This window comes from Pteropus alecto, unplaced genomic scaffold (genome assembly GCF_000325575.1).
Source record: "Pteropus alecto unplaced genomic scaffold, ASM32557v1 scaffold8, whole genome shotgun sequence".
In the NCBI taxonomy this organism is placed as follows: Eukaryota; Metazoa; Chordata; class Mammalia; order Chiroptera; family Pteropodidae; genus Pteropus; species Pteropus alecto.
This window is the reverse complement of record NW_006494609.1, coordinates 23,786,337-23,810,571: the sequence shown is the minus strand read 5'-3', so window position 1 is coordinate 23,810,571 and position 24,235 is coordinate 23,786,337. Positions and strand designations below refer to the sequence as shown.

Here is a 24,235-nt window from a genome sequence, read left to right as displayed (position 1 = left end):
CGGGAAGACCCAGCTGGCGCTGCAGCTCTGCCTGGCCGTGCAGTTCCCACAGCGGCACGGAGGCCTGGAGGCCGGTGAGTGGACGCCCCCTTCGGCAGACGGTGGGGGTCGGCTCTGTCCTGGCCCCCTCCATGGGGCCGGGCCTGAGGGCCTTACGGACCACTCGCGTCCCTCCTGTCACTTTGCAATTCCTCCGCTGGGGGCTGGGGGGGGCATGTGCAGCCGCCCTCAGCAGGAGTGCCCGGCAGCCAGCCCCCCGCCCACCCGAGCACCGAGTGCCCACGCCCCAGCCCGCAGGCCGCTCGGACCCGGCCTCTCCCGCGGTGAGGGGGCGAACAGGGCGAGGCTGGGGCGGCGGAGGCTGCGGAGGCAGCGTGCAGGTGCCCCGCCTGGCACTACGTGTCTGCGACCTGAGCACCCGCCACACCCAGCATTAGGGAGTTTGCAAGGCTGCCTGTGAAGAGTTCAAGCTGCCCCCTGAATGTGCGCTCAGTGGGGTGATCGGCCGCTTCCCGCAGCACCCGGCTCGTCCAGCAGCAGGCTGCCCTGTGCCCACGGTACCCCGGACTCTGAGTGGCAGGACCGCTCACGTCTCCGCTGCCGGGACCTGTGAGCTGGTCTGTCACCTCACCGCCCAGATGGGGTGCTGGGGCCACATCTGGCACCTGTGCCAGGCCCTGCAAGGGTTGGGGACAGACCTGGGTCCCCACCTTCCAAGGCCAAGCCGCCACCTCACCGTGCTGTGTGTTGCTGTCTGTCATCTGTCGCTGTCTAGCTGGGACGCCCCAGGTTTGGAATCCCGCCTGCCTGCTTGAGCGCCGTGAGCCCCACAGAACTGGGACAGGCGCCTGGAGGGCATGCTGGCCCTTTGGGCTCAGTGCCAGCGTCTCCTGACCAGGTGCAGGGGAGGCTCATGCCAGAGGCAGGCGCTTGTGTGTCACCTCCTGTCCCGTCTCTGGGTGAGGGTGCAGCCCAGGAGGGCCTGGGGCAGGCACCCAGTATTCTCTGCAGCGTCATCTGAGACTATGCAGTGCCAGGTAGATGAGCTTAGCGTTGAAAGTGGGGGTGGTCATCAGCTCACCCTCCACAGAGCTGCTGGAAAATGGGGGGGGAGCCACCTCGCTCCCCCGCATCCAGGCTGCCTGAGGCTGGATCGGCTCTGCTGTGACTCACACTGGGCTCCTGCCCGTTTGCCTTCTCGGGGTCAGCCAGAGTGGCCGGGGACTGCGCCGAGAGGGGTCAGGGCAGAGCAAGGGGCAGGTGGGCAGAGCACGGGGCTGGCCATCAGGTCGTGATCCTGAACCTCTCCTGGGCCTGGTCACCTTTGCTCCACAATGACTCTGAACATTCCAGCCCACTGCAGTCCTTAGGGACCCGTTTTCTCCTGGACAGTCACACAGCGGCCACCTGTTGGCATCTGCTCCCATCAGCCGGGCCCGAGCCTGTCTGTGCTCAGTGTGCGCCTAGCACATAGTAGGTGCTCCCTGACTCTCGTGGGGGGAAGGGAGTAGGGGCAGGTCCCCAGAGCTGCCGAGGCCTTGCCAGCTCGCATGGCCCGGTCCCTCCCCGGGAGCCCTTCTCCCTGCCCCTCCGGACACTGGACTCCCAGGAGTGTCAGGCAGAGCCAGAGTCCCTCACTCTGGACACGCAGGCCCACGTGGCACCCTGACTGCTCGCTCCGTCAGCCCCCAGCCTGACGTGGCCCTGCGCGGGCGGAGGCCACCTTGGCCACCGTGAGCCTAGAGATTCTCACGCCCTTCCACAGCCACAGACAACCCACAGCCCTTCTCTTGGTGACAGTCTTATCCCGTCGTGTGGGTCACCATGAAACCTGCAAGTGACCGAGACGCTGGGGGTCTGCAGCCCAGCACACCTGCCGCCTCTGTGGACCCTCCCACGCCCACCAGACATGGGCAAGGACTCCCAGCGCTCAGCCGGTGGACGCGAGGCTCCCGGGTGACACAGCGGTCTGGGGACATCCGTTGGATCCAGGGAGAAGAACCAGTAGGACAGGCCACTGCTGGAAGGTTGGCCGGTGTCCATTTCCAGGGACATAGCCCTCAGGAGAGAAGAGACGCAGACATGACCACCACAGTGGCAGATGGAAAAACAGAGACAGCTGGGCGGGACGTCTCCACCGGGCCAGGCCCCACGGCGACGGCGGCGCGTTCAATGGGGTGCAGTGTGCATGTCTCCCTGAGAAATGATGCCCCCAAACCAAATCTGAAAGCCCAGCTTCTGGGAAGAACGGCAAAGAGGCTCGCGTTACTGTGAACCCTGCGTGTAGGGCAACGGGGGGCCCCTCCCCACCGCCGGCCACCCTCTGCTCGGGCCTCCTCACAGCCCACCCCGCCTGCCAACGCGGGGACCGCGCACATGCTGGAGCCCTCTGTCCTGGACCATGGAGAACGTGGTCACCCCCAGCCGCCCTGGGCCTCCTGACAAGGAATGGGCCAGGACGAGCCAAGGAAGGAGATGAGGTCACTGCCAGGGCGGGCCGCGCGCGGCCCCTCCGTCCCGCACCTCTTCTGAGCTCGAAGTTCTGTGGAAACAATTGGAGCCACAGAGGCCCACGGCGCCGACACGGTCTGGGCGCCCTGGCTCCCCGTGTCCCGCCCCGGCTGTGCGTGCCTGAGGCGGTGAGGGCGCGGGAAGGTCGGCTGTGGCCCCGGTGTCCTGGCGAAACACAGCCAGGTCGCCAGCCTTTTCCCTTCATTTTTTTCATAATTGGGACGTGACTCACGTACCATAAAATCCACTCTTAAATGCAGACGTCACTTTTTAGTGTCTTCACAAAGGTGTGCCTCCATCACTACTGCCTAATTCTAGAATGTTTCATTACCCGAAAAGGAGACACCCGGTGCCCCGCAGTGTCACCACGGCCCCGTCCGGCCCCAGCCCCTGGAGCCACCTGCGCCGTCTGGATTCGTCTGTGCTGTTTCACGTGAATGGGGGTCGCACACCTGGGGCCTCGTCTGGCTGCTTTCGCTCAGTGTCACGTGTCGGCGCCTCCTTCCCTTTCGTGGCTGAGTGACATTCTGCTGTGTCCACCGCGGTCTGTTTATATCCGTCCACTCGTAGCCTTCGGGCTGCCGGCTCCCTCCGGCCTTCGTGACCGGCTGCCGTCGTGGGTGAGCCTGGACGTCTGGCCTCGTTCCCGCCGGAGCGGGAGCCTCGGGCCGGCATTGCTGGGTCAGCTGGTCACTCTGTGTTTACCTTTCTGAGGCCCTGCCAGGCTGTCTGGAGCAGCAGCCGCACCATTCCACGTTCCCACCGGCAGGGTTCCAGTTTCTCCTCGTCCTCGCCGACGCCTGCCCGCCTGTCCTTGATGTCACCTCGTGGGTGTGCACAGGTCTCGCTGTGGTTCAATTTCCTTTCCCCTAATTAACGACATCGAGCATCGTCTCACGAGCTTGTCAGTCGCTGCGTCTCTTTGGAGAAATGTCTATTCAGAGCTTGTGCTCATTTTAAAGTTCGGATTATTGTTCTTCTGCGGTTGGGTTTTGAGAGTTCTTTATATGCTCCGGATACTAGAATCTTATCAGGTAACTGATTGGCGGTATTTTCTTGCAGTAGGTTGTCTTTTCATTTTCTTGATGGTGTCCTCTTTGAAACACACAAAAAAATTCATTTGGATGAAATCCAGTTTAGTTTTCCTGGCTTGTGCTTTTGGTGTCACATCTAAGAATCCCTTGCCTGACGGAGGTCACAGAGATCTGCCCCTGTGTTGTCGTCCGAGAGTTCTACTGTCCTGGCTCTCACCTGTGATCTGTTTGGACGCAGATTTTGTGGGTGGTGTTACGTAGGCATCTAACTGCTTTCTCTTGCATGTGGATGCCCAGCTGTCCCAGCACCATTTGTTAAAGAGACTGTTCTTCCCCCGCTGAATTGTCCTTTGTTGAAATCAGTTGCCATCAACACTAGGGCTTACTTCGGGCGGCCCTGTGTTCTTAGTTGCTGGCCCCAGGCCCCGGCCGGCGTGCTGCCTCATTTGGGCAGGCTTCTGGTGACGTGTTGCTCATTATCTAGTTAAGTTTGGCTGCTTTTCCGATCGTAGCCAGGACAGTTATGACTGCGTAGGCCGGGATCACAGGAGGAGCCTTGAGTGGAATTCAGGAGGTGTCTGCCCGGTGGAGCCTCTGCAGCACATCCCGGGGTCTGTGGAGGGGGTGCTTCCAAAAACTCGCACTCCCCACAATGCCTCTCTTCCACTCGAGATGGCCCAGGGGCCGACCTGCAGGGTGACGTCCTGTCAGCAGGGTGGCTGGGGTCGGAGACGATGTCTGGCCTCCCTCCCTGGCTGTGGGGGCCATGTGTGGGAGGGGGAGGCAGCCACGGGCCGTTCTCGGTTCCCGGCGTGCTCACCGCTCTGTGTTCCCAGGGGCCGTGTACATCTGCACGGAGGACGCCTTCCCCAGCCAGCGTCTGCAGCAGCTCATCGCCCAGCAGCAGCGCCTGCGGGCAGACGTCCCGGGGGAGGTGGTCAGGAAGATCAAGTTCAGCAACCAGATCTTCATCAAGCACGCGGCCGACGGGGTGAGTGTCCTGCCCGGTCAGACGCCAGTGCCGGTCTGCCCCACCTTCAGGCACAGACGCGCTACCTGACCCTCAGGTTGAGCTGGGCGCCCTGTGTGTTTCCCATCAACCCTACGCACGAGGAGTGGGGAAGGGACGAGCCCGTCCCCTTGAAAAGGCTGAAGTGGGCCACCCTGAGGTGACCACTGCTCAGAGGACAGGACCCGCCCCAGGCAAGAGGAGTCTGTGTTGGGTTTGACCTCTGCCTCTGATGGAGGGCGCTCCACCTGGCAAGGGCCTACTGGGCACCCAGATCGCTGACCACTGCCTGGCTGGGCCGCTGGAGTGACACCACATCTGGAAGTCACCAAGTCGAGTGTTCCATCCCCATGGGGACAGACCAGAGGGGCTGCTGGGGAGCTGGACCGGCCAGATGGGTGGGGAAGCTGTGACCTGGTCGGCTTTTCGACCCTAGGCCACAATTAGTAGAGGGACGAGCCATGATTGGAAGGGACTTGAAAGGTGGGAAGCTGACGAGCCAGCACATCAAAGTTAAGGAGCAGTAGGGCCCCCTCTACCTGGCTTCCCCTGGTTTAAGAGTTGGTACAAAAAAGAACTTCCAGTAAAGAATAAGACATATAAACTTTTAATTTTTAAAAAATTTACAGTAAAGTACATCATCACACACAGCATGGGGCAGTAATGTGAGAAACCGCACGTGAGGCTGGACTCGGTCAGGACACAGGCGGCTGCCCTGGGGCGGTGGCTGCACCCGCCGAGCGTCCTGCCGAACAGTGTGGCTGTTAGTACGACAGTGTGTTCCAGGGCACGGGATGTGGGACACGGTTAGTGCTGCAGGCTCCCCACTCCAGGGCCCTCCAGCCTCGGCGGCTGTCCCCTGGCTGTCACAGGGCCGGCTCTGTCCTCACACAAGCAGCATCGTCCTGTGTCTCTGGCTGGGTGCAGCTTCACTGCAAGAGAAGGCCACGGTCAGGCCGGGCTGCCGCGGCCGGCGGCGTCTGTTTTGTCCTGAAACCAGCCTGGAGGGAGGCAGGCCCTGCCCTTGAGCCCCGTGTCTGCCTAGAGACTGCGGGAGGCGGGGCACTCCCGGGGGACGGGGACCCCAAGCCAGGCCCCTCTTAGAGCCTGGGCCATGCAGCAAGTGGGTGCAGCCCCCTGCTTGCCTGCGGTGACGGGGAGGGTGCAGAACTCACACTGATGTTAGCGCCCTCCAGGCCACCGCTGCTGCTGGCATTTTCCACAAAAAGAGGCTCGGCTGGAGACAACCTGGAGGTCGAAGCACAGAACTGAGTTTCATTCCAGACAAGGAGCCGCACTGGACGGCTCTGTGCGTTTGGCCACGGGGAGCCCAGCCACTTCCGCCCCGGCCAGGCCAGGGCTGCTCGGAGTGCGGGGCCGAGGCCCGGGAGGACGGACAGGGCTGGCCCGGGGGCACCTGCACCCTCACCCTGGCCCCTGCGTGGTGTCCACTCCCTGGTGTGCAGCTTGGGCACAGCCCAGGGTTCTCCGTGCTCTAGGCATTGCTGGATGGACAGAACTGGCCCCTGTCCCGCTGCCTGGGTGGGGCTCAGGGCCACCCCCAGACCCGCCTGACAAGGGTGCAGTCCCAGTTATCACAGCTGGGATAGGCTGGCTTTGGCGACATAGCCAGGTCCAGGTGTTCAGGCAGGCGTGGGGCCACCAGAGGACGGGGCCCTGTTGCGGTGATGGCCCCAAGCAGGGAGGGGTCAGACCTGTCAGGGACTTGGGAGTAAGATGGGAAGGACGTAAGGGGTCCCTCGGGACCAGGCAGGGGGGGAGACGCGGGTGGTGCGGGCAGTGACACCCCCGCATGGCCTCCAGGACGCCCTGCTGGAGTGTGTGAGGAGGAACGTGCCCATGCTGCTGTCTCGGGGGATGGTGCGTCTGGTGGTCATCGACTCGGTGGCAGCCCCGTTCCGCTGTGAGCCTGACGGGCCGGCCTCAGCGCCCAGGGCCCGGCGTCTGCAGGCGCTGGGGGCCGCACTGCGTCGGCTCAGCTGCACCTTCCAGAGCCCCGTGCTCTGCATCAACCAGGTGGGCCCCCCACCCCCGGAGCTGGGCACAACTGCTGAGCAGAGGCTTGGGGGTGGGGCGGCAGTGTGGGGCCTGCAGTTGACCCTGACCCTGACCTTCCAGGTGACAGAGGCCGTGCAGGAGCGAGACGCGGGGCCTGCTCTGGGCCCCTGCACCTGGGAGGAGCGGCTCGCCCCGGCCCTCGGAACCGCCTGGTCCAGCCAGCTCCTCATGAGGCTGATGGCCACCCGGCACCGCCCCGAGGAGGCCCCCCTCGCCCCGCCGGGCTGCCCCGCCCGCACCCTGAGGGTCCTCTTCGCCCCCCACCTGCCCCCCTCGTCCTGTTCCTACACGGTCAACACTGAGGGTGTGCGAGGGACACCAGGGACCGAGTCTTGCTGATGCCACAGTAGCAGAGCCGCGGCCAGGGCCCAGGGGTGCCTGTTCCGCACGCGGAGTCACCAGACACAGCCCAGATCACCGCGAGGGAGTCGGCTCCACGTCCTCACCCCAGGGAGAGTGAGCACCGGGGCCCTACCTGGGAACTGGGACCTGCTCCTTCCTCTCCTTGGGGTTCAGGATGCACCAGACTTTCAGGCCAGGGGCCCTCGTCCCTACTGCAGCACTGGCTTACAAGGCGCCACGGCGGTCTGGCGGCCCCGACCCCTCGAGGAGCAGCTTCTCCAGCCTCCGCCCATTAGCTCTGGCCCGGATACGCCACAGCCTCCTCCAGTCCCTGGGCACCTGCCCAATGGGGTCGCCACTGTGTCCCCCGAGGCTCTCGTGGGCTGGGCCTCCCCCCCCCAGGCTGCCTGGCCCCACTGCCCAGGACGTGCATCAGGGCCACTGTGACATGAGTGCCCACTGGCCCTGCCCCCTTGGAGTGCCGCCACAAGGTCCAGGGAGGGGTCTGGGGGAGAGGGGGTGCTTATTTTACTTTTGTGTTGCCTCTGCCACCAGCCACCACTGGCGAAGCAGCAGACGCCCGCGCTGGCCCATCTGCAGGAAAACCAGTCAGGGGCAAACGAGAACTGTTTCACAAGAGAAGGCTGCGTCCCGTCACGTCCCCAGAGCCTCCCCAGGCCGGGCGTCAGGGCTTGGGGGGGTGTCCATCCTACAGGGTGGTGGCAGGACGCCCAGCAGGGCCACCCACACAGACCCAGCTCCTCACCGCGGGCGGAGCTGGCCTTCCAGGTCAGAGCAGGACCCCCGTCAGCACAGGGTCCTGCTGCATCTGGTGCCAACCGGAATCTGACCGTCTGGTCATGGGGCCATGAGGCCCGGCGGTCACCGAGGGTCGTGACGGCCCAGCCCAGTGGCGTCTGCATGGGCAGAGCCGAGTGTGTCTTCATCCCTGCCCCGGTGCCTCATATGCTGCCTGGTGCAGGGTGGCCTTGGACAGACACGTGGCCCCGGCCTGCTCACTGGCACATGCTCTCGGCCAGGCATGGTCCTCAGGAGAGACTCCTCAGAGATGGGTCTCGTTATTGTCCTTGGTCTCAAGGACAGGCACAGGAAGAGTGACCTGACCACTGTCCTACAACCCTGCAGCACGCACCGTGGGCCCCAATGGCGCCAGCACTGGGCATGGGCTGGAAACCCGTGGTGGGTCCGCCACCTTCGGTGTGGACGTCCTTCCAGAGCAGGGTGGTCTGTTTATAGCTTTCATCAAATTTCCACAGTCTGGCCCTCAAAAGGTTAGGGACAGCGGGTGGAATTCGAAGGGTTCTCTTGGGCTTGGAGTTTACAAAGAGCCTTTGCGAAACTGCAGGACTTCACAACAGGAAATAAAACACTTTATTTTTGTCATTAAACATAAATAATTCCAAATGATTTCTAGTTAAGTCACACAAACAAAACTACAGCCCCCAGGCAGAATGGAAGTTAACGATGACCAGCGAGCTGCACCTGCCCGCCAGGTTGGCAGCTGCATACAGCCCCGGGGTGCCCCCAGCCCCATCCAAACGCCAGTCCCTAAGGAGCACCCACCACTGCTGTCCTGGGCCTCTTGCTACGTACCATCCCCACCATGGGCACTCCCCCAGCTCATCCTCACTGCCCCAACACCCCCACATGCCCACGGAGCTTAGTTCCACTGCAAACCACTAGGCCTCCCCTATGGCGCTGGGGAACTAGTTTGTGGGCCCGCCCAGGTCACGGAAATTGCCGTCTGCCCCGACCAGACCCACTCAGCTGACCTGAACCCGCCTTTGGTCAGTGCCATCCAAGTGCCACTTTATAGTTCTCAGAAGTCTGATGATCACACAGTCACTGCTCACAATTAAGTGCAAATACAAACATATCAGAACTGCTTCCAAGAACATCCCACAGTTAGGATGATGAGATACTTTATTACAAACTATTCTTAGTGATACTTAATCTTACTGAATTTCTAATTACATGATATTCCTAGCAGCTCCCTGACCCAACAGGTCATGGAAATTTTTTTTTTAATTCCAGAAAATAACTATTTGAATCTAACACTGTAAACAAAGACAGCTGCAGGACCCAGCCCAGGAGCCCATGGGGGCCGCGCTGCTTGCCCTGCCTGGACCTCGGCCTTCAGACTCTCCTGCTGAGACAGCATGGCTCCAGCCCACATCCATCCTCTCAGGGACTCTACCTTGACAGGAACTACGTATGGACGAGGGCTGGCTCCCTTAGGGCCCCTCACTGGGAAAGGACAGCACTGGGGGACAGCTGGACCCACTGCTGCTCTTGGAGAAAGTTACGATTCAGACCAGAAGTGGGCTACGACCTGGCCCATCTCTGTTCGGGTCTAAGTTGAGAAATCGGACCGCAGACTCCCATGCGGCATCCCCTGGGATGGGAAGGGTGTCGCACCTGGCTTCAGGAGGCCTCTGGCCTCACACCGAACACTCCCCACACACCCTGCAAAGGCCACCACAAGCCACCGAGGGACCCGGGCCAACGGGCTCCTAGCCAGGTCAGGTTCGAAAAAGGTCCCTGCAGAGACGGCCTGTTTCCAGCAACTGGGAGCTTAAAATTAAATTGTTTGGGCCCGTGTTTGCTCTCCCTGAATAGCCTTTGCTGGTCCGGAGGGGGCGGTCACGACGGGAGCCCGCGGGGGTTTCCACGTGCTGTCAGAGCTCCAGCTGCAGACAGCAGGGAGGAAACGAACAGCTCCCAGGTCCGCCTCCTGACAGGGACGGGGCGCAGATGACCCCCCGGCAGCACCAGCTTGCCCCTCCCGCTGAGACTTGAACTGCAGGCCGCAGCGTCCACTCTACGCGAGGACACAACTGTGCTCTCCGCTGCTGACTGGTTTCTACGACCCGTCAAGTTTTAAGCACCTCTGGAGAGCGTCGAGAGAGTGCGTCCTGATGCGTGACAGCCGCAAAAATACAGTGTCAAAAAGGGGCGTGGCCAACAGGGCAGGCTGGAGGGGACAGTCTGCGGGGGCCGCGGGCACAGCAGGGCACAGCTGCGAGTGCCATGAGAAAAAGTGCGCTTTCACCACAAGCATGCTGTGCCACAGGTGACACTAAATTACAGGAAACTCCCAGGAAAGCCTCGCTGTGACAAGACCCCAGGCGTGCTGCCTCCGGCCCCGAGCCCCCACTCTGGCTGAACCACATGTGGACTCCAGGGCACCCCGGAGGGAGTCCCCAGTAAATCCAGCGAGTTGCCCAGAGTCCTCGGTGAACTCTCCGTGAGCCCCTGTGGGCGCGTACGCAGCCCAGTGCCAGTCACAGGAAGAGGTGCCTAGTAATACACACACACTAGGCCTCTGCTGTGACATCGCCTGCGTCATTACGTTAGTCTCCCACAGGGACGCTCACAGACCCCCGTCAAATTAGAGGAAGAAGCTTCTGAGCCATCGCATGCCGTGCCCCTCTGCACAGCTGTCATCTGGAGCTTCATCTTGTCATCTGCTTAGAAGCGTCGTACCCATCGGTCAGGCCCCCGACCTCCCTTACGGAACCAGGCCTCAGGCCGGATGTGACAACGCTCCTGTCCAAGTGCCCACTGTGGTGCTCGACGCTACCGGAAAAGCCTTTTATTACTAATGCTGCTTAGAGTTGGGGCCAGGACAGAGAATGGCCACAAGGGGTGAGCGTGGGCCCAGGCCATGTCCAGCAGGGGGTGTCCCACTGCACGGAGGCTGGACGACCTCCCAGAGGGAACAGCCGCTGGCCACTGTCCCGTCCTGCCTCCCGCTCACTCCCCCGAGGATCGGGGTGCAGATCCTCACAGGGTGTGTGGCTTAAGGCTGCCGCTCCCTGACCCGCAGCCTACTCAGTGTGGTGTTTAAGTTAGCACTGAACGGATCCTGCTGCCGTGGCGGGAAGGGCACGAGTCCGTGGCAGCGGCGACTCCGGGCGTGCTGAAGCCGCTGCGCCCGCCGGGTCTGCGGGCGTGCTCGGGCAGCTGTCCGGCCCCAGGACGGCGGGCCACTTAACGGAATGCGGGCAGCCCCCCTGGGCTGGTGGGGGTCACTGCCTAGGGGAGGGCCGGGCCCGGCCCGGCAGCCTCAGGGCTCAGCTAGCTCGGCCTCGGCCCGCAGCGGGCCAGGTCGGTGTGGCTGGCACTCAGACCTCTTGAGTCTGCTAGACAATTAGTTCGGTCCTGCATGGAAAAAACAAATGGAAAAATTACAGTTAACCAGCACCTCGGAGGACGCCAGCCTCACGCGGTCGCAGCTCTAAGAGCTGCAGGACAGTCCGTCAGCACCAGAGCCCTGACGCTCCAGGAGCAGACGCCAGGAAGGGGGCGGGAGGACTGTCCGCTCCCGGCTCCAGAACAAAACGCTCCCATCACCAGGAGCGCGCACGGCAAACCACCAGCTTCCTACCAACAGCCTGCGGCTTCCGACCAGAAGCCTGGGGAGCAGCACCCCTGGGAATTCACCTCCCAAGGGTGCTGGGGGTGAGGAGGGAGGCCAGCATGTCTGCCAGGCCGTCCCTGTCAGCGAACACCAGTCTGAATCAGCTGGACTAGGGCCACTGGGGAGGCCGCCGCCTTGACGGGCACCGTGACCAGAAGTCTGGTCACCAGCAGATGAGTGGCAGCTTTTGCACGAGGCCGAGCTGCCCGGTGTGGCTGGCACACTTGAGAAACAGGGCCAGGTTCTAGGGTCCAGGGGCCTGGCCTTAGTCCGACGGTCACACCAGACATTTAAAAGAAATGGAAAATAAAAAGGCCGTTTTTTATGGAGAAGAGGGAGCCAACAATTTTAAATGTGACGGTGACCTGTTCACACAAGACTTGGACAGTTGACAAAGTGTCAAAGCGGCAGCATGTTACTTACTTATGTTAGTAAAGTTTGGAACATTCTAAAACACTGAACTGCTTACCTAGACAATAAATGTTATAAACTTATTAGAGACTAAAATCATATAAATTAACAATACGAATTAATGACTGACCAAGTTTTGATATTACTTTATCAGAATATTTAATTTCTAATTAGGTCAATCACACTACCTGTAAAGATCACTGATTAATACACTAAGAATGCTCACAACGTGAGCATCCCCACAATTCAGTCAAATTAACGCAGAAGACGCCGCCACCACATGCCCATGTGCCTGGGACTCAGGAGCAGGGCAACGTCCGCAGGGCCCCGACCAAGTGGCGAGGTGGCGAGGGAGGGTCTGTGCAGCCCGGCTCGGCTGGCCCGAGTGGTCAAGGATGTGAAGGGGACAGGGTCCTTACTTGAAAACGGTCTTCTGCTGCCTTGCCACTCACGTTAAGGACACTCAGAGAACTGGCACGCTTCATGCTGCAGCCGGGACAGCGGACATGCAAGGACAAACCGTGAGCACACTGGTCAACCAGGAGCAGGACACAGTCAAGCCACCCCTCAAAGGCCTGTTAGCACGGGGGGTCCCTGGGACCGACCCTGACGTCACCCCAATTCTTACCACAACATCCCAGGTCTAGCTATTTGCGCCCAGTATAAAAAAGCACGGGTTCTGTGTCTCTCCTCAGCACAAATGGCTGTCTCGAAGTGCCACGTGTCAACTCCCGTGGCACTGCCCTTTCCCTCTGCAGAACCCCGTGCACGCAGGAGCCGAGAGGGTGTCCAGACCACCGCGCCTCATCACATGAGTTTCAGGAAGGGGACCTGGACGACTCAGGTAAAAAAACATCACCCTAAGTGACCGTGTTAAAGAAAGACACACTCCACACACTCTGCTGAGCTCAAATGCGTAACCACAGTCTGGATTTTATGTATTTCTCTATATAAAAGTAGAGAACACAAATAACTTTTCCATTAGTAAAATAAGCTCTGAAGCTGTTATTATTTCTCTGCTTAAATATCAAAATTTCAAACAAATTTCTTGACTACATTTAAAGAAATACAGTGCTTTATAGATATAATTGATTTTTTCCTTCCATTGACACATTTAAAATACTGGATGAAATGTCCTACAAATTACCTGTCATGCTAGACTAGTCATGGACACTCAGAAAATTACTGTCCTTGCTTACCGCCATCACAATGCCCTAAAATAAAGTCGTCTTAGCTTTTAAAGATAAAATAACCAATAAACAGGGGTTATTTTTAAGTGTTTACAACCGGATCTATCATTCTGAATTTGAACTACCTACGACATAAGGTGATCACTACCAGTTACCCCGTGAGCTGAGGGCCGGCTGCAGGGCCCAACCCAGGTGAGAAGAAGGGCTGGCACAGCCAGGCGCGGCCCGCGCGGACACCGGCACCCGGAGCACGGCCTGGCCAGCGGCAGACGCTAAGTGCCCACTGGGTCAACTCCACCAAAAGCAAGGCCTTGATTTACCTATGCCCAAGTAAAACTCACTCCCAACATGTCCCCCAGGACAAGACAAACACCCCGATGAGCCCCACGCCAGCACTGCTGGAGTCTGAAGAAGTGTTTTTCTACCTGGAACTACTTAAGAAAAAGGATAAAACAAAATCAAATCACAAGTAAATTATATTTAATTATTCCGTCACTTGCCAGTCGACTTTTTCTAAGAAAGCTGCAGAGCCCTTTCCACAAACGCCCTTTTCCTTACAAGTCAACAGAACGACCTGACTCCCTTGACCCTCCCGAATCGCGCCCACGCCACCCGTGTAAGCCGCGGGGTCTAAACGCCAGGCGGCTCAGTGGCCCAGGAACCCAGCGGGGCTGTGCCCATGAAGAGCCGCACGCCCTGCTCCAGGAAGGCCCAGGTCGGAGGTTCTCAGAACTCGTCCCCGCCCAGCAGCACCGCGGCTTCCTGGGAGCACAGCGTGCCACGAAGGCCCGCGGGGGTGGGGGTGGGGGTGGGGGTGCGCTGACTCAGACACACGGGCGGGGCCCCGCGGCCTGGGTCCCGAACCCTCCAGGAGATGCTGACACATGCTCGAGTCTGAGAACCACTGGAACGGTTACCACAAACTGTCGCCCTCACTGGAAACATCCCACTTCACGTGTTTTATGGGATGAAGTTTCTAGTCATTTAGTTTTTCAAAAAGCTCGTTCAGGTAGCATCCCAAACAGGACAGGACAGCAGAGTCAGCACGTGCGGGCCTCCGTCACGCGACACCGGGGTGGCGGGCAGGGTGTTCCCGCGCTGCTGCGGCCCAGGGAAGACAGGACACGGCAGCGAAGAGGACGGAAAACTGCTTCCCAAGCTGTCACGTGGGAAGAAGGTCCCCATCAGAGGGACTTCGCGTGTAAAACGCTTCAGAGCTCCAAAACACTCAGCAGGCAGTGTGAGCGCCCCGAGGAACTGGACGATGACCGTGTCACCCACTCGTGCTGCCGGCACGGGACAGGGACCACACGCTCACACAGCTCTGTTCAGACCCCCGTGACGCCACTAGAAAAATGTCTCACCCCTCAGATTCAGAGAGGCAGGCAGTGAGCAGCCGATCGCTTTAGTTCTGGAAATCTGTGGACAGCATGAAACGAGAGTGCTCTATGCCAAAGGCAACGTGGAACCTCGTCCCCAGTCCGTGTCCCCGAGTCTCGTCAAAGGCACTGGGGCCGCGAAGCCCCTCGTGTGCTCGGGGCCCTGACTGGCTCCCAACACTGGCTCTTTGGGGTGGTTTTCTCAGCAAACGTCCGTGGGCTGATAAAACTCTTCCACAGAACAGGGCTTCGTGAACACTGCTGAGACACAGGGCGACAGCCACTTACAAGACGCAATCACTTCTCCTGCCTCAAAGCCATCAAGGGTCCCGTCCAGCCCCAGGAGAGCGGCCTGGGGCACAGGGCACAGGGCAGGGCCCCTCTCTGCCTCGCCTCACTGCACGGCCTGCTCCCCACCTGAGGGGGAAGTGGGGACACCACAGGCCTCGGGAGTTGGACCCTGACTGACATGAGAGGAACGAGACCGGACATACTTAAAACAGCAAAGAGGACAATGGAAAAGGCACTCGACTTCACTATCCCAACGACACCCCGCGCAGGCCCTAGGCCCTCACCCGCAGCAGCCACAGCACCACTGTAAAAGCAGTTTCACTAAGATTGAGCCTTAAAAAGCAGGTACGGTTTTGAAAGTCAGAGTTTCATGGAAAAGCTGACAAACAGTGCTTCTGTGAGAAGTGCATCCAAAAACAGGATGCTGTCCGTTTACGCCAGAAATGACCCAGGAGCCAGGCGGCTGGTCAGAACACTCCGACACGGCAGTGCCAAGGGCCTCCCTCGACACAGCGCACAAAACACAGCCGATCTCGGAAACGGATTCCTGTGACGACTTAAACGTCGTGGTTCAAAAGACTAAGTAAGACCCACGCCTGCACCCTTCCTGGAACACAATGAAAACCTAGCATTTTTTAAATCTCCTAAACAGATTCTTTACGATAAAGTCTTGAAATTGTGATCCTATTTAAAACCATGTTTCTCCCGATATTAATAACTGTAGGAAATATAGTCATAGTCAGCTTTTACATTTAAAAAATTAAAACTCACTTAAAAGGATCTGACCTAATGCCAATTTTGAAAATAAATAATGCATATCTAGAGTAAACAAGTTAACGTCTTCGATGTTTTAATATTACAGTCCTCCTTTGAATGCGTCACAAAACCAGAGAGCCCACAAATTTCTTTGAAAGGCATCAGCCTTTTAGTCTCCACACAGGAAGTTTCACGATTATCCTCAACCTATGCCAGGAAAACGAGATGGAAACCACTAGACCTGTGCGCTGCTAACGTGGGGAAGAGTGGGAACGCCCTCCGGAGCCAGGGCGAGAACGCTGTGCGGGAGGAGAGAGGCGTTAGCGGGGGCGGCGGCAGCGATAATTACCCGGGGTCCTTGGGCTCACTCTCTCGGGAACTTCCTCCCTTCAGCTTCCTAACCAGCTTCTCGCTGCTGCGTCTAATTGAGGCTCGGAGTTTGCTAAAGGAACCACTGCGTTTTAAATATCCAGTGCCATCCTGAAAAAAACGTGAACAAATGTGAAGCTGCAGATGGTCCTCCCTCCCGACCCCAAGAGGCAAAGCTGAATGACAAGAGCCACGTCGCGGCTGACCGCGCGTCGGTGACCGCGGGCAACGCGACCCCTGCGGAAATCACCCAAGTGCCATGCACGTAAGTACACTTTAAACAGACATCTACGCATTTTAAATTTCATCAGAGATAATCCAATGATCATGAGCACCTCTGAACATGAAGTTCGAACAAATATACCATCCCCAAAGGGAGATTAAGTAGGCTGCTGTTTTGAAAGAAAAGATAATAATACACACGAAAAGTCTCAGGAAAAGTAAGGCAGCTTCTAGGACTATCACCAAAATCAGATTGCACATTTAATAAATATGGAACCGTCTGGTCCACATGACGGGATGGGACCGAAAACATTTATATTCGACAGAGGCAACTTCTTTTTAACAATTTCATCTAAATGTGATACTTCGATGTACTGTTTCTTGGGTAAATTTTAAGTTTTATTAAATGTTGATTACAAATGTAGTTGGAAAATTAAATAAAATTCACATCCTATACAATAACTCAAAACTCTCAGACACCTTGTAAAAAGCAAGCGAGTACCCAGCTTTCATCATAACTGAATCAGACATTAATAAACGGAACATTTGGCAGTATGAAAATCAAAACACACAGCAAAAAATGAGTGTATAGCAACTTTTATTTTCAGAGTGAATCACTTAGTAAGATTAACAGAAGCCCGTTCCTTCTAGAAGCTACGCGATGCTGCATTGCATGGCAAGAGTGAGTTCTAAGCAGACAGACACCGAGACACAGGTCAGTTGGAGTGAGTTTATTAGAAGTTAGAAAGACACAGGTACACAAACCACTCGACACGTAGAGATTAGTAGAGAGAAGCGGAACCGCCAGGACCCCACACAGACCAAGAGCGGGTGCTACTGGAGTGCGATGCTGAGGGGAGCCCCGAGCCCGGGGGGCCCCGCCGGGCCTCGGAGGACAACGGGAACAGCACATGCCCTACTCATACAGCCTAGCTAGTGTCAGCGGTCACCATCATGCCAGTGCCGTGACGCCTGCGGGACACTGTGACTACCTTCTACCAAAGGGAACAGCTAATCGCTCTTCATTTTTACACTCATGTTATCACACAGTAAGTGGTTTTTATTAATACAGTTGATAATACTAAGTACATATCCGGCAAAGCTACAAGTATACAGAGATAAGGAACCCCCCAAAAGGACAGCAGCACCGAAAGGAATGGCCAGTCACAGAGAGGTGGCGCTCTGACAAGACTCCTAGGGTCGCTAAGCACAGCAGTCAGCACGGAGAGAGGAGGAGCTGGAGGAGGTGCTGCCCGTCATGCAGCAGACAGCGAGAGTCACACAAGGCAGCTAGGCCTGTCAGACAGAAACGGAGAGAGAGCCCAGGTGAGCCGGTGGGGACAGCCCGTCTTCCACGCGGCACGGCTTGGCTTGCGGGACTCCCAGGTCACAAACCCCGCAGCGTTTTAATCGCTCTCGTGCTTGGGGCTAACGTCTGCCTGCTCTGTCAGCCCGGCGCGAGACGGGCACGCGCCTCCTGTCCCCCCCACCGGCCACCGCCGGCGTGCTGGGGGCACGGGTCGGCACCGCGCCGGAGGCTCCTGCGGGCGGCCGACTGCCAAAGGGTCTTCGAGTAACCACAAAAGGAGAGTCCGCGATGACAACATCGACAGTGACCGAGAAACGACCCACAGGCAGAGCTTGTTCTCCTAAGCCTCGGCTTCGTCAGCTCCCCCTAAACTATGACGGGCTCTCTGAAATCAGGCGGGGCTTTTTCTTAAAAACGCTAACATTTCAGACATTTCAGAAACTTTTAAGAAACCACTGACTCTAAAAGTCTACTCTACCGCACGTTCTAAACATGCAGTTGATGATCCAAAAGGAAACCAATTATAGAAAATGGATTTCCACAGGCAGCAATGCATCCTGGGTGCTGGTGGGCTGGGACTGACAGCCTTACGCGGAAGCCCGCGGCGGGGACCTAGGGACCTGGGGACCGGGGCCGTGCCCGTCGTGACTCACCGGGGGACGCCGAGCAGGTCATTTAACCAGCCCGAGCTTCGTTTTCCTCATCTTTAAAATGGAAAAATAGAACTCGTTACCGACTCCCCCATGGACGCTGGGAGCACAAGAAAACATAAGCTCTTGCTGCTCTTCAGAAAGATGTTTTAAAAAGTGTTAACAGGATCCAATCAACAGTACAATTCCTGCCATTCGTGCAAACCTCCCGCAGCCCTGCGGGAGGGTCAGTTCTGACGCTCATGTCCCAGATACTCTGAAGGGGCCCCGTGTCGCACACACACACCCCCGTCTGGCCCTGGCCCTGGGCAGTGCCTGGGGACAGTGAAGCAGGTGTGCCCACCCCTTGGGCTCACCACACGGAGAGTCCCGAACCCGCCGAGCCCCATGGGCCCCCCTCAACATGGACAGGAGGGCCTCACCACATCCTAACACGCTGCGAAACGGTCATTCTGCCTCCTGCCGTGAAAGAGGACTTTCACCAAAAAGTGAGTTTCTAACGAAATAAACAGTGAACGTATTGGTTAACTACGGTCTTAGATTTCTGGTGGTTTGGGTTTTTTATTTTTGGGGTATATTCTAGTTGTCTTCCTAATACAATTTTTTAAGTTAAAATCAATCTATTTCTAATTAACTATACCTGACTCTCAGCCATCCCGGTTAAGAGTTTAGTGCAGTCGAAGCTTTTAGAAACACAGCAAGAGGAGCAGTGTGGAAAGAGCCGGGGCTGGGGGTCACCCCGAAGGCCCCAGCGGAGGTGGGCAGCCCAACGGTCCGGCAGGAACGCGCGGCCGGGAGCGGCCAGCGGGATCTCAGCGCCACCGGATGCGGGCACGTGGTGCTTCTTCCTGGACTGGGGACTGCCACAAACACGTGGACATAACCACAGCGCAGCTCGGGGGCGCGTGAGCCGGTGGGGACCCGGTGGCAGCGCCCACGCATACAGGCCCACTGTGAACAAGCTGCCACGTGCGTGAGGGAACGGGGGCCCGCACACACCGCCTCTGCACCCTCAGGAGCACAACTCAGAGCTCTGGACAAGGACTTTGAGATCTGCATGCCATACAAACATAAGTCTGAGGAAGTTGTCTCTTCACACACTTGAATCGCAAGCATTGCTTAAAAGAACAGAATTGTACTTCCCTGAACAAATCTCCCACCGCGTCAAGGCTTTGATTAAAACCTTCACGTTAATTATCAGATTATGCCCAGTAACCTCTCTCTCCTTACGTTTTAATGGCGCACAGCTCGGCTACGTGCTGACTCGGCCTCACTGCCCCGTTTTAAATGCTATTTCTGAATGCTGAGAAAAACCCCGCCTGAGCTGTGCAAACGGCCGGGACGGCTGAGCGGGGCTGTCGGCTGCCCCCAGCCCCTGCCCACGCGGCCACGCGACGTGCTCCCTGGGGTGGCAGTCCCCAGACGTTTCAAAGAGCTCTGAAACTCTTTTTGAAAAAATTAAAACCCAACGAGGAAGCCCAATATAAAAAAATCTAAAGGGCATTCTCTCGTTACAACTGTGTAACAGGTTCTCAGGAAGAGCGCCGACTCTCCCCGTGCGAGCCCAGTCTGAACTGGGAGCGACGGTGACGGTGACGGGGCCGTCTTCACGTCCCCCGCCTCCCAGCCGACCTCTGCGAGCTTCCTCTCCGCTGCACGACACGGACGAAACCGTGCCGCGTGCAAAGGCCCTGCAAACGGAACGGACCTACCCCCTACCCGCTGCCCAACGCCTCGGGGAGGGGCGCGCCTCGGCCCTGGACACGGCTGCCGTGCCGGCCGCCCAGGTAGCACTTAACTCAGACGTGACCCTTAAAAGGGGCTCCTTCGGCTGTCTACAACCATACCGCTATAAAGCCGATTTTAAAAAAGCACCTAAGTGTGCATATGCCTTTATTGCCTCTTTTTTAAACAGTGAAAGTATGCTTTAAAAATAAAATTCACGTCAAGGTCTGGGAGAGCCTCGGCACTTGAAGGAGACCAGTCTGGAGCCAAGGCCTTCCCACAAGGGTGGCAGCGGCCTGAGTCTGAGCGGTCAATGGGGGTGGCCTGCGGGGAGAGCTCCGGCCCCCCGCTGCCCCTCCCCGGTTACCCGGTTAAGGCAGAGAGTCAGCCCTCTGTTCATGGCTGCCTTCCGTTACCCCTCCATTTGAAGAAAAGGCCCCTTCCACCTCTGAAAGTGACCTTAGGAACCTCTGCACAGGACGCCCCAAGAGCTGGCTCATTTCAATCGACCCCACGGCCCCTCGGTCTGCCCTGGGACAGATTCTGTCAAAGATGCAGGGCCAGTAGTGTCTAACGCTCAGGTGAAAAAGTGTCCAAAGCCTAGTGTGTGAGCGTCCTAAGGGACAGCACATCCGAAGAGAAGGAAATGCGGAGTGAAACAAGGAGCAGGTGCGCACTCAGCCGAGAGACCGCGCCTGCCCACTCGCCCGTACTTCCGCCCACCGGCCCTCCACGGGGAGATAACGGCAGCTCCAGTCACCAACAGTTCCACTATCGTGTGATTTCCTAGAGAGACTGACCCAGTAATACTGTCTCGAGAGAAAGTTCCTGTGGAGCTTCATTCAAGAGCATCGACACCCACACCCTGGCACCTAGAGCCTGGAGAAGGGACCTGACCCCACACAGCAGGCAGGGTCACGGGGCGAGCACGGCACACAGTGTGGGACAGGGACGAGGCGAGCACCGCGCACCACCGTTCTCATTCTGGACTACCGCCCGACGGGGAGGACGGCCAGAGCAGACGCTGACTGGCTGTCCGGGCACAGGAAAACCCGAAGCGAGGAAGCTGCCAGGTAAAGATACAAGAAGGCATTCTGCCAGAAATTCTGGCCACTACCACTCTGCAAAACGTCTGTTCACACTACTGGCCCCTACCGAACTGCTGCAGCCACAGAAAATGCCGAAGAATAAACAGATTCCGAAACAGACTAAAGGAAAGCCCAAAACGACCTCACAAAACACCTGCACCATTACAACCAAAACCACGCGTCCGTGGCTTCGGAAAAAACCTGGCAGTGCCTCTGGAAGCGTTAAGCTAACCCTGCACGCAACTTTCCCCGATAAAAACAAAATCCCAAAGAAACCAGCTTAATGCACAAAAAGCTACCCACGTGTCACAAAAGTGGCCTGGAAAGAAACCGGCCACAAGGCCACATGCTCTGGGTGAGCAGTGGTGCTGGGAACGTCCACGAAAGCAGACTGGTGGAGCCCAGAGGTGGGGCCTGGCCAGGGGCTGACACATGACAAACACGGGACGTGCTCTGGACCCCCGAAGCTCGGGCAGCGAACTGTGGGGAACAGGGAGCCACCAGCCCCTCAGCGCTCTGGACCGAGGAGGGACACGGAGGACAGACACCTGACGCTCCTGCTCTGGGCCTGTTCTCTAGATGAGTTCTGTCTGATGCACCACGTCCCTTGAAGGCGTTTAGGTTGATTCTAACGGAATCTACAGCACCCTGGTCAGCGAAATTAGGAGCCCCGGAGTTAGCAATGGAAATGGGTGAGTTAAGAAAGCGAGTTAGTGATTGGCCACACTGACCCTAGTATTAAAATAAAATCAGATTACAGATTATGCTTTAAATAACCAGGACACTCAATCAGCGTTTAAGTTAAGCCAAACAGCTTTCATGGATTCCTAAAAAGAAAATTACCACTTCGAACAAATCACAGGCTTCAGTATTAGCAGAAGATGAGAACTGCGGAAAGCTTCATTCGTACAGCACGTGAGAAAAGCAGCTGCCTAGCGGAGAGACGGGAGAAACGCGGGACGCGCGCCCGGCGGCCACGGGCGGTACTCACCCCGTTCCACTCCACGCTCATACTCACTTCCTCGCCCCCGTCAGGGCCGCTCTCGTACTTGACCACGTCCACGTTGAGGCTCTCGCGGCTTCTGCGCTTCTCCGTGCTCTCAGGGTCATTCAGCACTTCAGCCACTCTCTGCTTGTGAGCTGTATCGAGACCCTGCGGGTTGGGGGAGAGGGGCCACCCGTTAGCACTGCGCCTTGGGAGGAACGGCCCAGACAGCGGAAGGACACTGGAGAGACCGAACAGCTCTTGAACACCGGATGGAGCGTAAGAGCAGTGATTCTTGGAGACGTACACGTGAGACTTGTGCCTTTCACTGTCTGTCAACTCTACTTCAGATTAAAGACACTACGAGTGAAGACTGAGTCCCAGTGAATGAGCAGCACGCTCCAGGATCTAGAAGCGACGTGCACTGAGGCACGCGAAGTCGACCTGCTTCTAAATCAGGACTGACGGGCGGGCAGGTGGGAGGGACGCGCTGACGGGTAACAAAGTATTCACGGCAGAATCCAGGTGGCGAGTGCGCGGGTGCAAAACCCTCCCACATTCTCTATGTTTGGAATATCTCATCATAAGATGCTGGGAAAATGGCCAGTTTTTAACACTTTAACACTAAATCCCTCGTGTTTCGCACCTCCAAAGTAAGCCCGTGATCGAAAACTCATGGATGACTTTATTGTCAGCATAACGTTTCAAAAACCAGCCGCTAGTTTACAAGAGGCATCCGGAGAGCAAACACTCACGCGTGCGGGAAGAAGCACTCGTCTAGCTTTCTCAACGACGGCGTCGCACGTGGTTGGGTTAACATGTAACTGGATTAAGACCCAACAGCAACTCCTCACGTGGGTTTGAGTACGATCTGGTGACTACGGTGTGACATGCTTTGTGTCCTAAACGGGATTTCAACCCTACCAGCTGGTGCAAATACTGCACCTTTGCTGACTTCCGCCGTCATCCTCAGGAGGCACAAACTCCAGGACGCGCTGTGGCAACCTTGAGGGCAAAGCGGCTGTGGCCCCGCCTAGCGGGAGGAGCCCATTCTCAGCACAGCAGCAGCAATCCTTCCTTCAAGTTCCTGTGACCCCCGACTCCAGACTCTGGTCGTTTAATAAACATCACCGCACACTTTAAAACAAAGCCCATCCTGGTGACGGCACTCCTGATGACAGGCCACGGCACACGAGACCCAGAGTGAGCTCCAGACGGCCTGAGCCCCGCCCTGGCACAGCAGACACACAGCCTGGGCTGCGTCCTGTCCAACAGCAGTCAGAAACCCCAGGTACGTGCCAGCACCCGGCGGAGGGGCTCCCCGAGGTGCTGCCGACAGGACCTTGGCCAAGTCTCCGATCGCTCTGCATGGACTTTTGAGAGAAAAAACTTCTAAGGTATATGAGGAATTTAAATCCCAGCCAAAACGTGGCCATAAACGAATAGCCACATAGGAGGCTACACATACGCCATTTTTGGTGGGGGGGAGGGAACCCATATCTGCTCCTCCAGTCCTAAAAATATAAAACAAACTGCCACCTTTCTGTATATATTGAAAGAGAGAATTAAGTTAACTCTCTACTCTGAAAACTGGTCATTTAAGGGCAAGAGCCTTTTCTTGTATTTCTTTTACAAGTTACATTTTAGCACGACTAAAACGACTGCTGACGAGGGAAAGGGCCTCAGCGGTTCCAACTTCTCACTGCTGAGCACGCCCACCGCGTGGGCCACGCTCGGGCTGTCACTCACCACGTGGACGCATGGGCCGTTTCTACGTTCGGACGGCTGTGCCCCGTGAGGACCTGCGCACGCGCACTTCGGCCCCCTTACAGAGGCTGTACTTGCGAATTCACCTACTTGCCAACATTATTTGTAATCCCAAGAGCCACATCTGCCCTGCTTGCAGTCATTTGCAGACACGCAGACTGGCGAAAAATGTGAGTCACCTGACGTGCGCGTCCGCAGCTGAAATCCAGTACAGTGACATTCTGCTTTATCTCATACTCTAAACAATGTTCTCCCAGGCGAAATCACTTAGCGGCACGTTGTTTGCATTTTTGTTCTTTCTGTTGGAGATTCTGCTGTTTAAAATGACCCAAGCATAGCACTGAGGTACTGTCCAGTGTTCCTAAGCACACGAAGGCTGGGACGAGGCTCACGGAGCGAACGCCCGTGTCAGCCTTCCTGCAGGCATGAGCGACATGAGCAGCACTGGCCGTGAATTCGGAACTTACAAATCAACATCATATCCTAACTACGGCATCTTTAAGCAGAAACACACGCAGAACAAGGTTAGGTACTGATCAGTTGATGAAATGTGATCAGAGGCTCACAGGAACCTAACTCTGCATCTTCCTCTAGGAAATTTGCTAATTCACGTTCACAGCAACTTTACAAAACCAAATGACCACAAATAACGAGGCTCGCCTGGACCTGTCCGA

The 24,235-nt window shown here is 57.3% G+C and overlaps 2 protein-coding genes and 1 long non-coding RNA gene across 13 annotated transcripts in view; 1 reads left to right on the top strand and 2 right to left on the bottom strand.

Moving 5' to 3' along the window:
* Positions 1–8,390, top strand: part of XRCC3 (X-ray repair cross complementing 3) — a 10,625-nt gene extending 2,235 nt beyond the window's left edge. The window contains 4 exon segments of the mRNA XM_025042003.1: positions 1–74; positions 4,382–4,536; positions 6,379–6,591; positions 6,694–8,390. The exon segment at positions 1–74 is cut by the window's left edge and continues 52 nt beyond it. Of these exon segments, the coding sequence (XP_024897771.1) occupies positions 1–74; positions 4,382–4,536; positions 6,379–6,591; positions 6,694–6,972 (721 nt within the window). The 3' untranslated portion in view covers positions 6,973–8,390.
* Positions 5,139–24,235, bottom strand: part of KLC1 (kinesin light chain 1) — a 36,263-nt gene continuing 17,166 nt past the window's right edge. Inside the window, exons 13-16 of one of the 11 annotated variants that reach the window (XM_025041995.1) lie at positions 21,801–21,962; positions 15,796–15,926; positions 5,730–5,802; positions 5,139–5,515 (exon numbers count right to left, since the gene is read on the bottom strand). In XM_025041995.1, coding sequence (XP_024897763.1) covers positions 5,441–5,515; positions 5,730–5,802; positions 15,796–15,926; positions 21,801–21,962 — 441 coding nt within the window. In that variant the 3' untranslated portion in view covers positions 5,139–5,440. Of the gene's footprint in view, positions 5,516–5,729; positions 5,803–8,344; positions 11,161–12,249; positions 12,317–15,795; positions 15,927–21,800; positions 21,963–24,235 lie in introns of those variants that run through there. The other 10 variants (XM_025041997.1, XM_025041996.1, XM_006925597.2 and 7 more) reach the window with 10 other exon arrangements.
* LOC112473649 lies at positions 16,275–21,794 on the bottom strand. Its single transcript, XR_003044096.1, has 2 exons — positions 18,000–21,794; positions 16,275–17,333 (listed from the first exon to the last, which is right to left on the bottom strand). It is a non-coding gene; the product is annotated as an uncharacterized LOC112473649 (long non-coding RNA).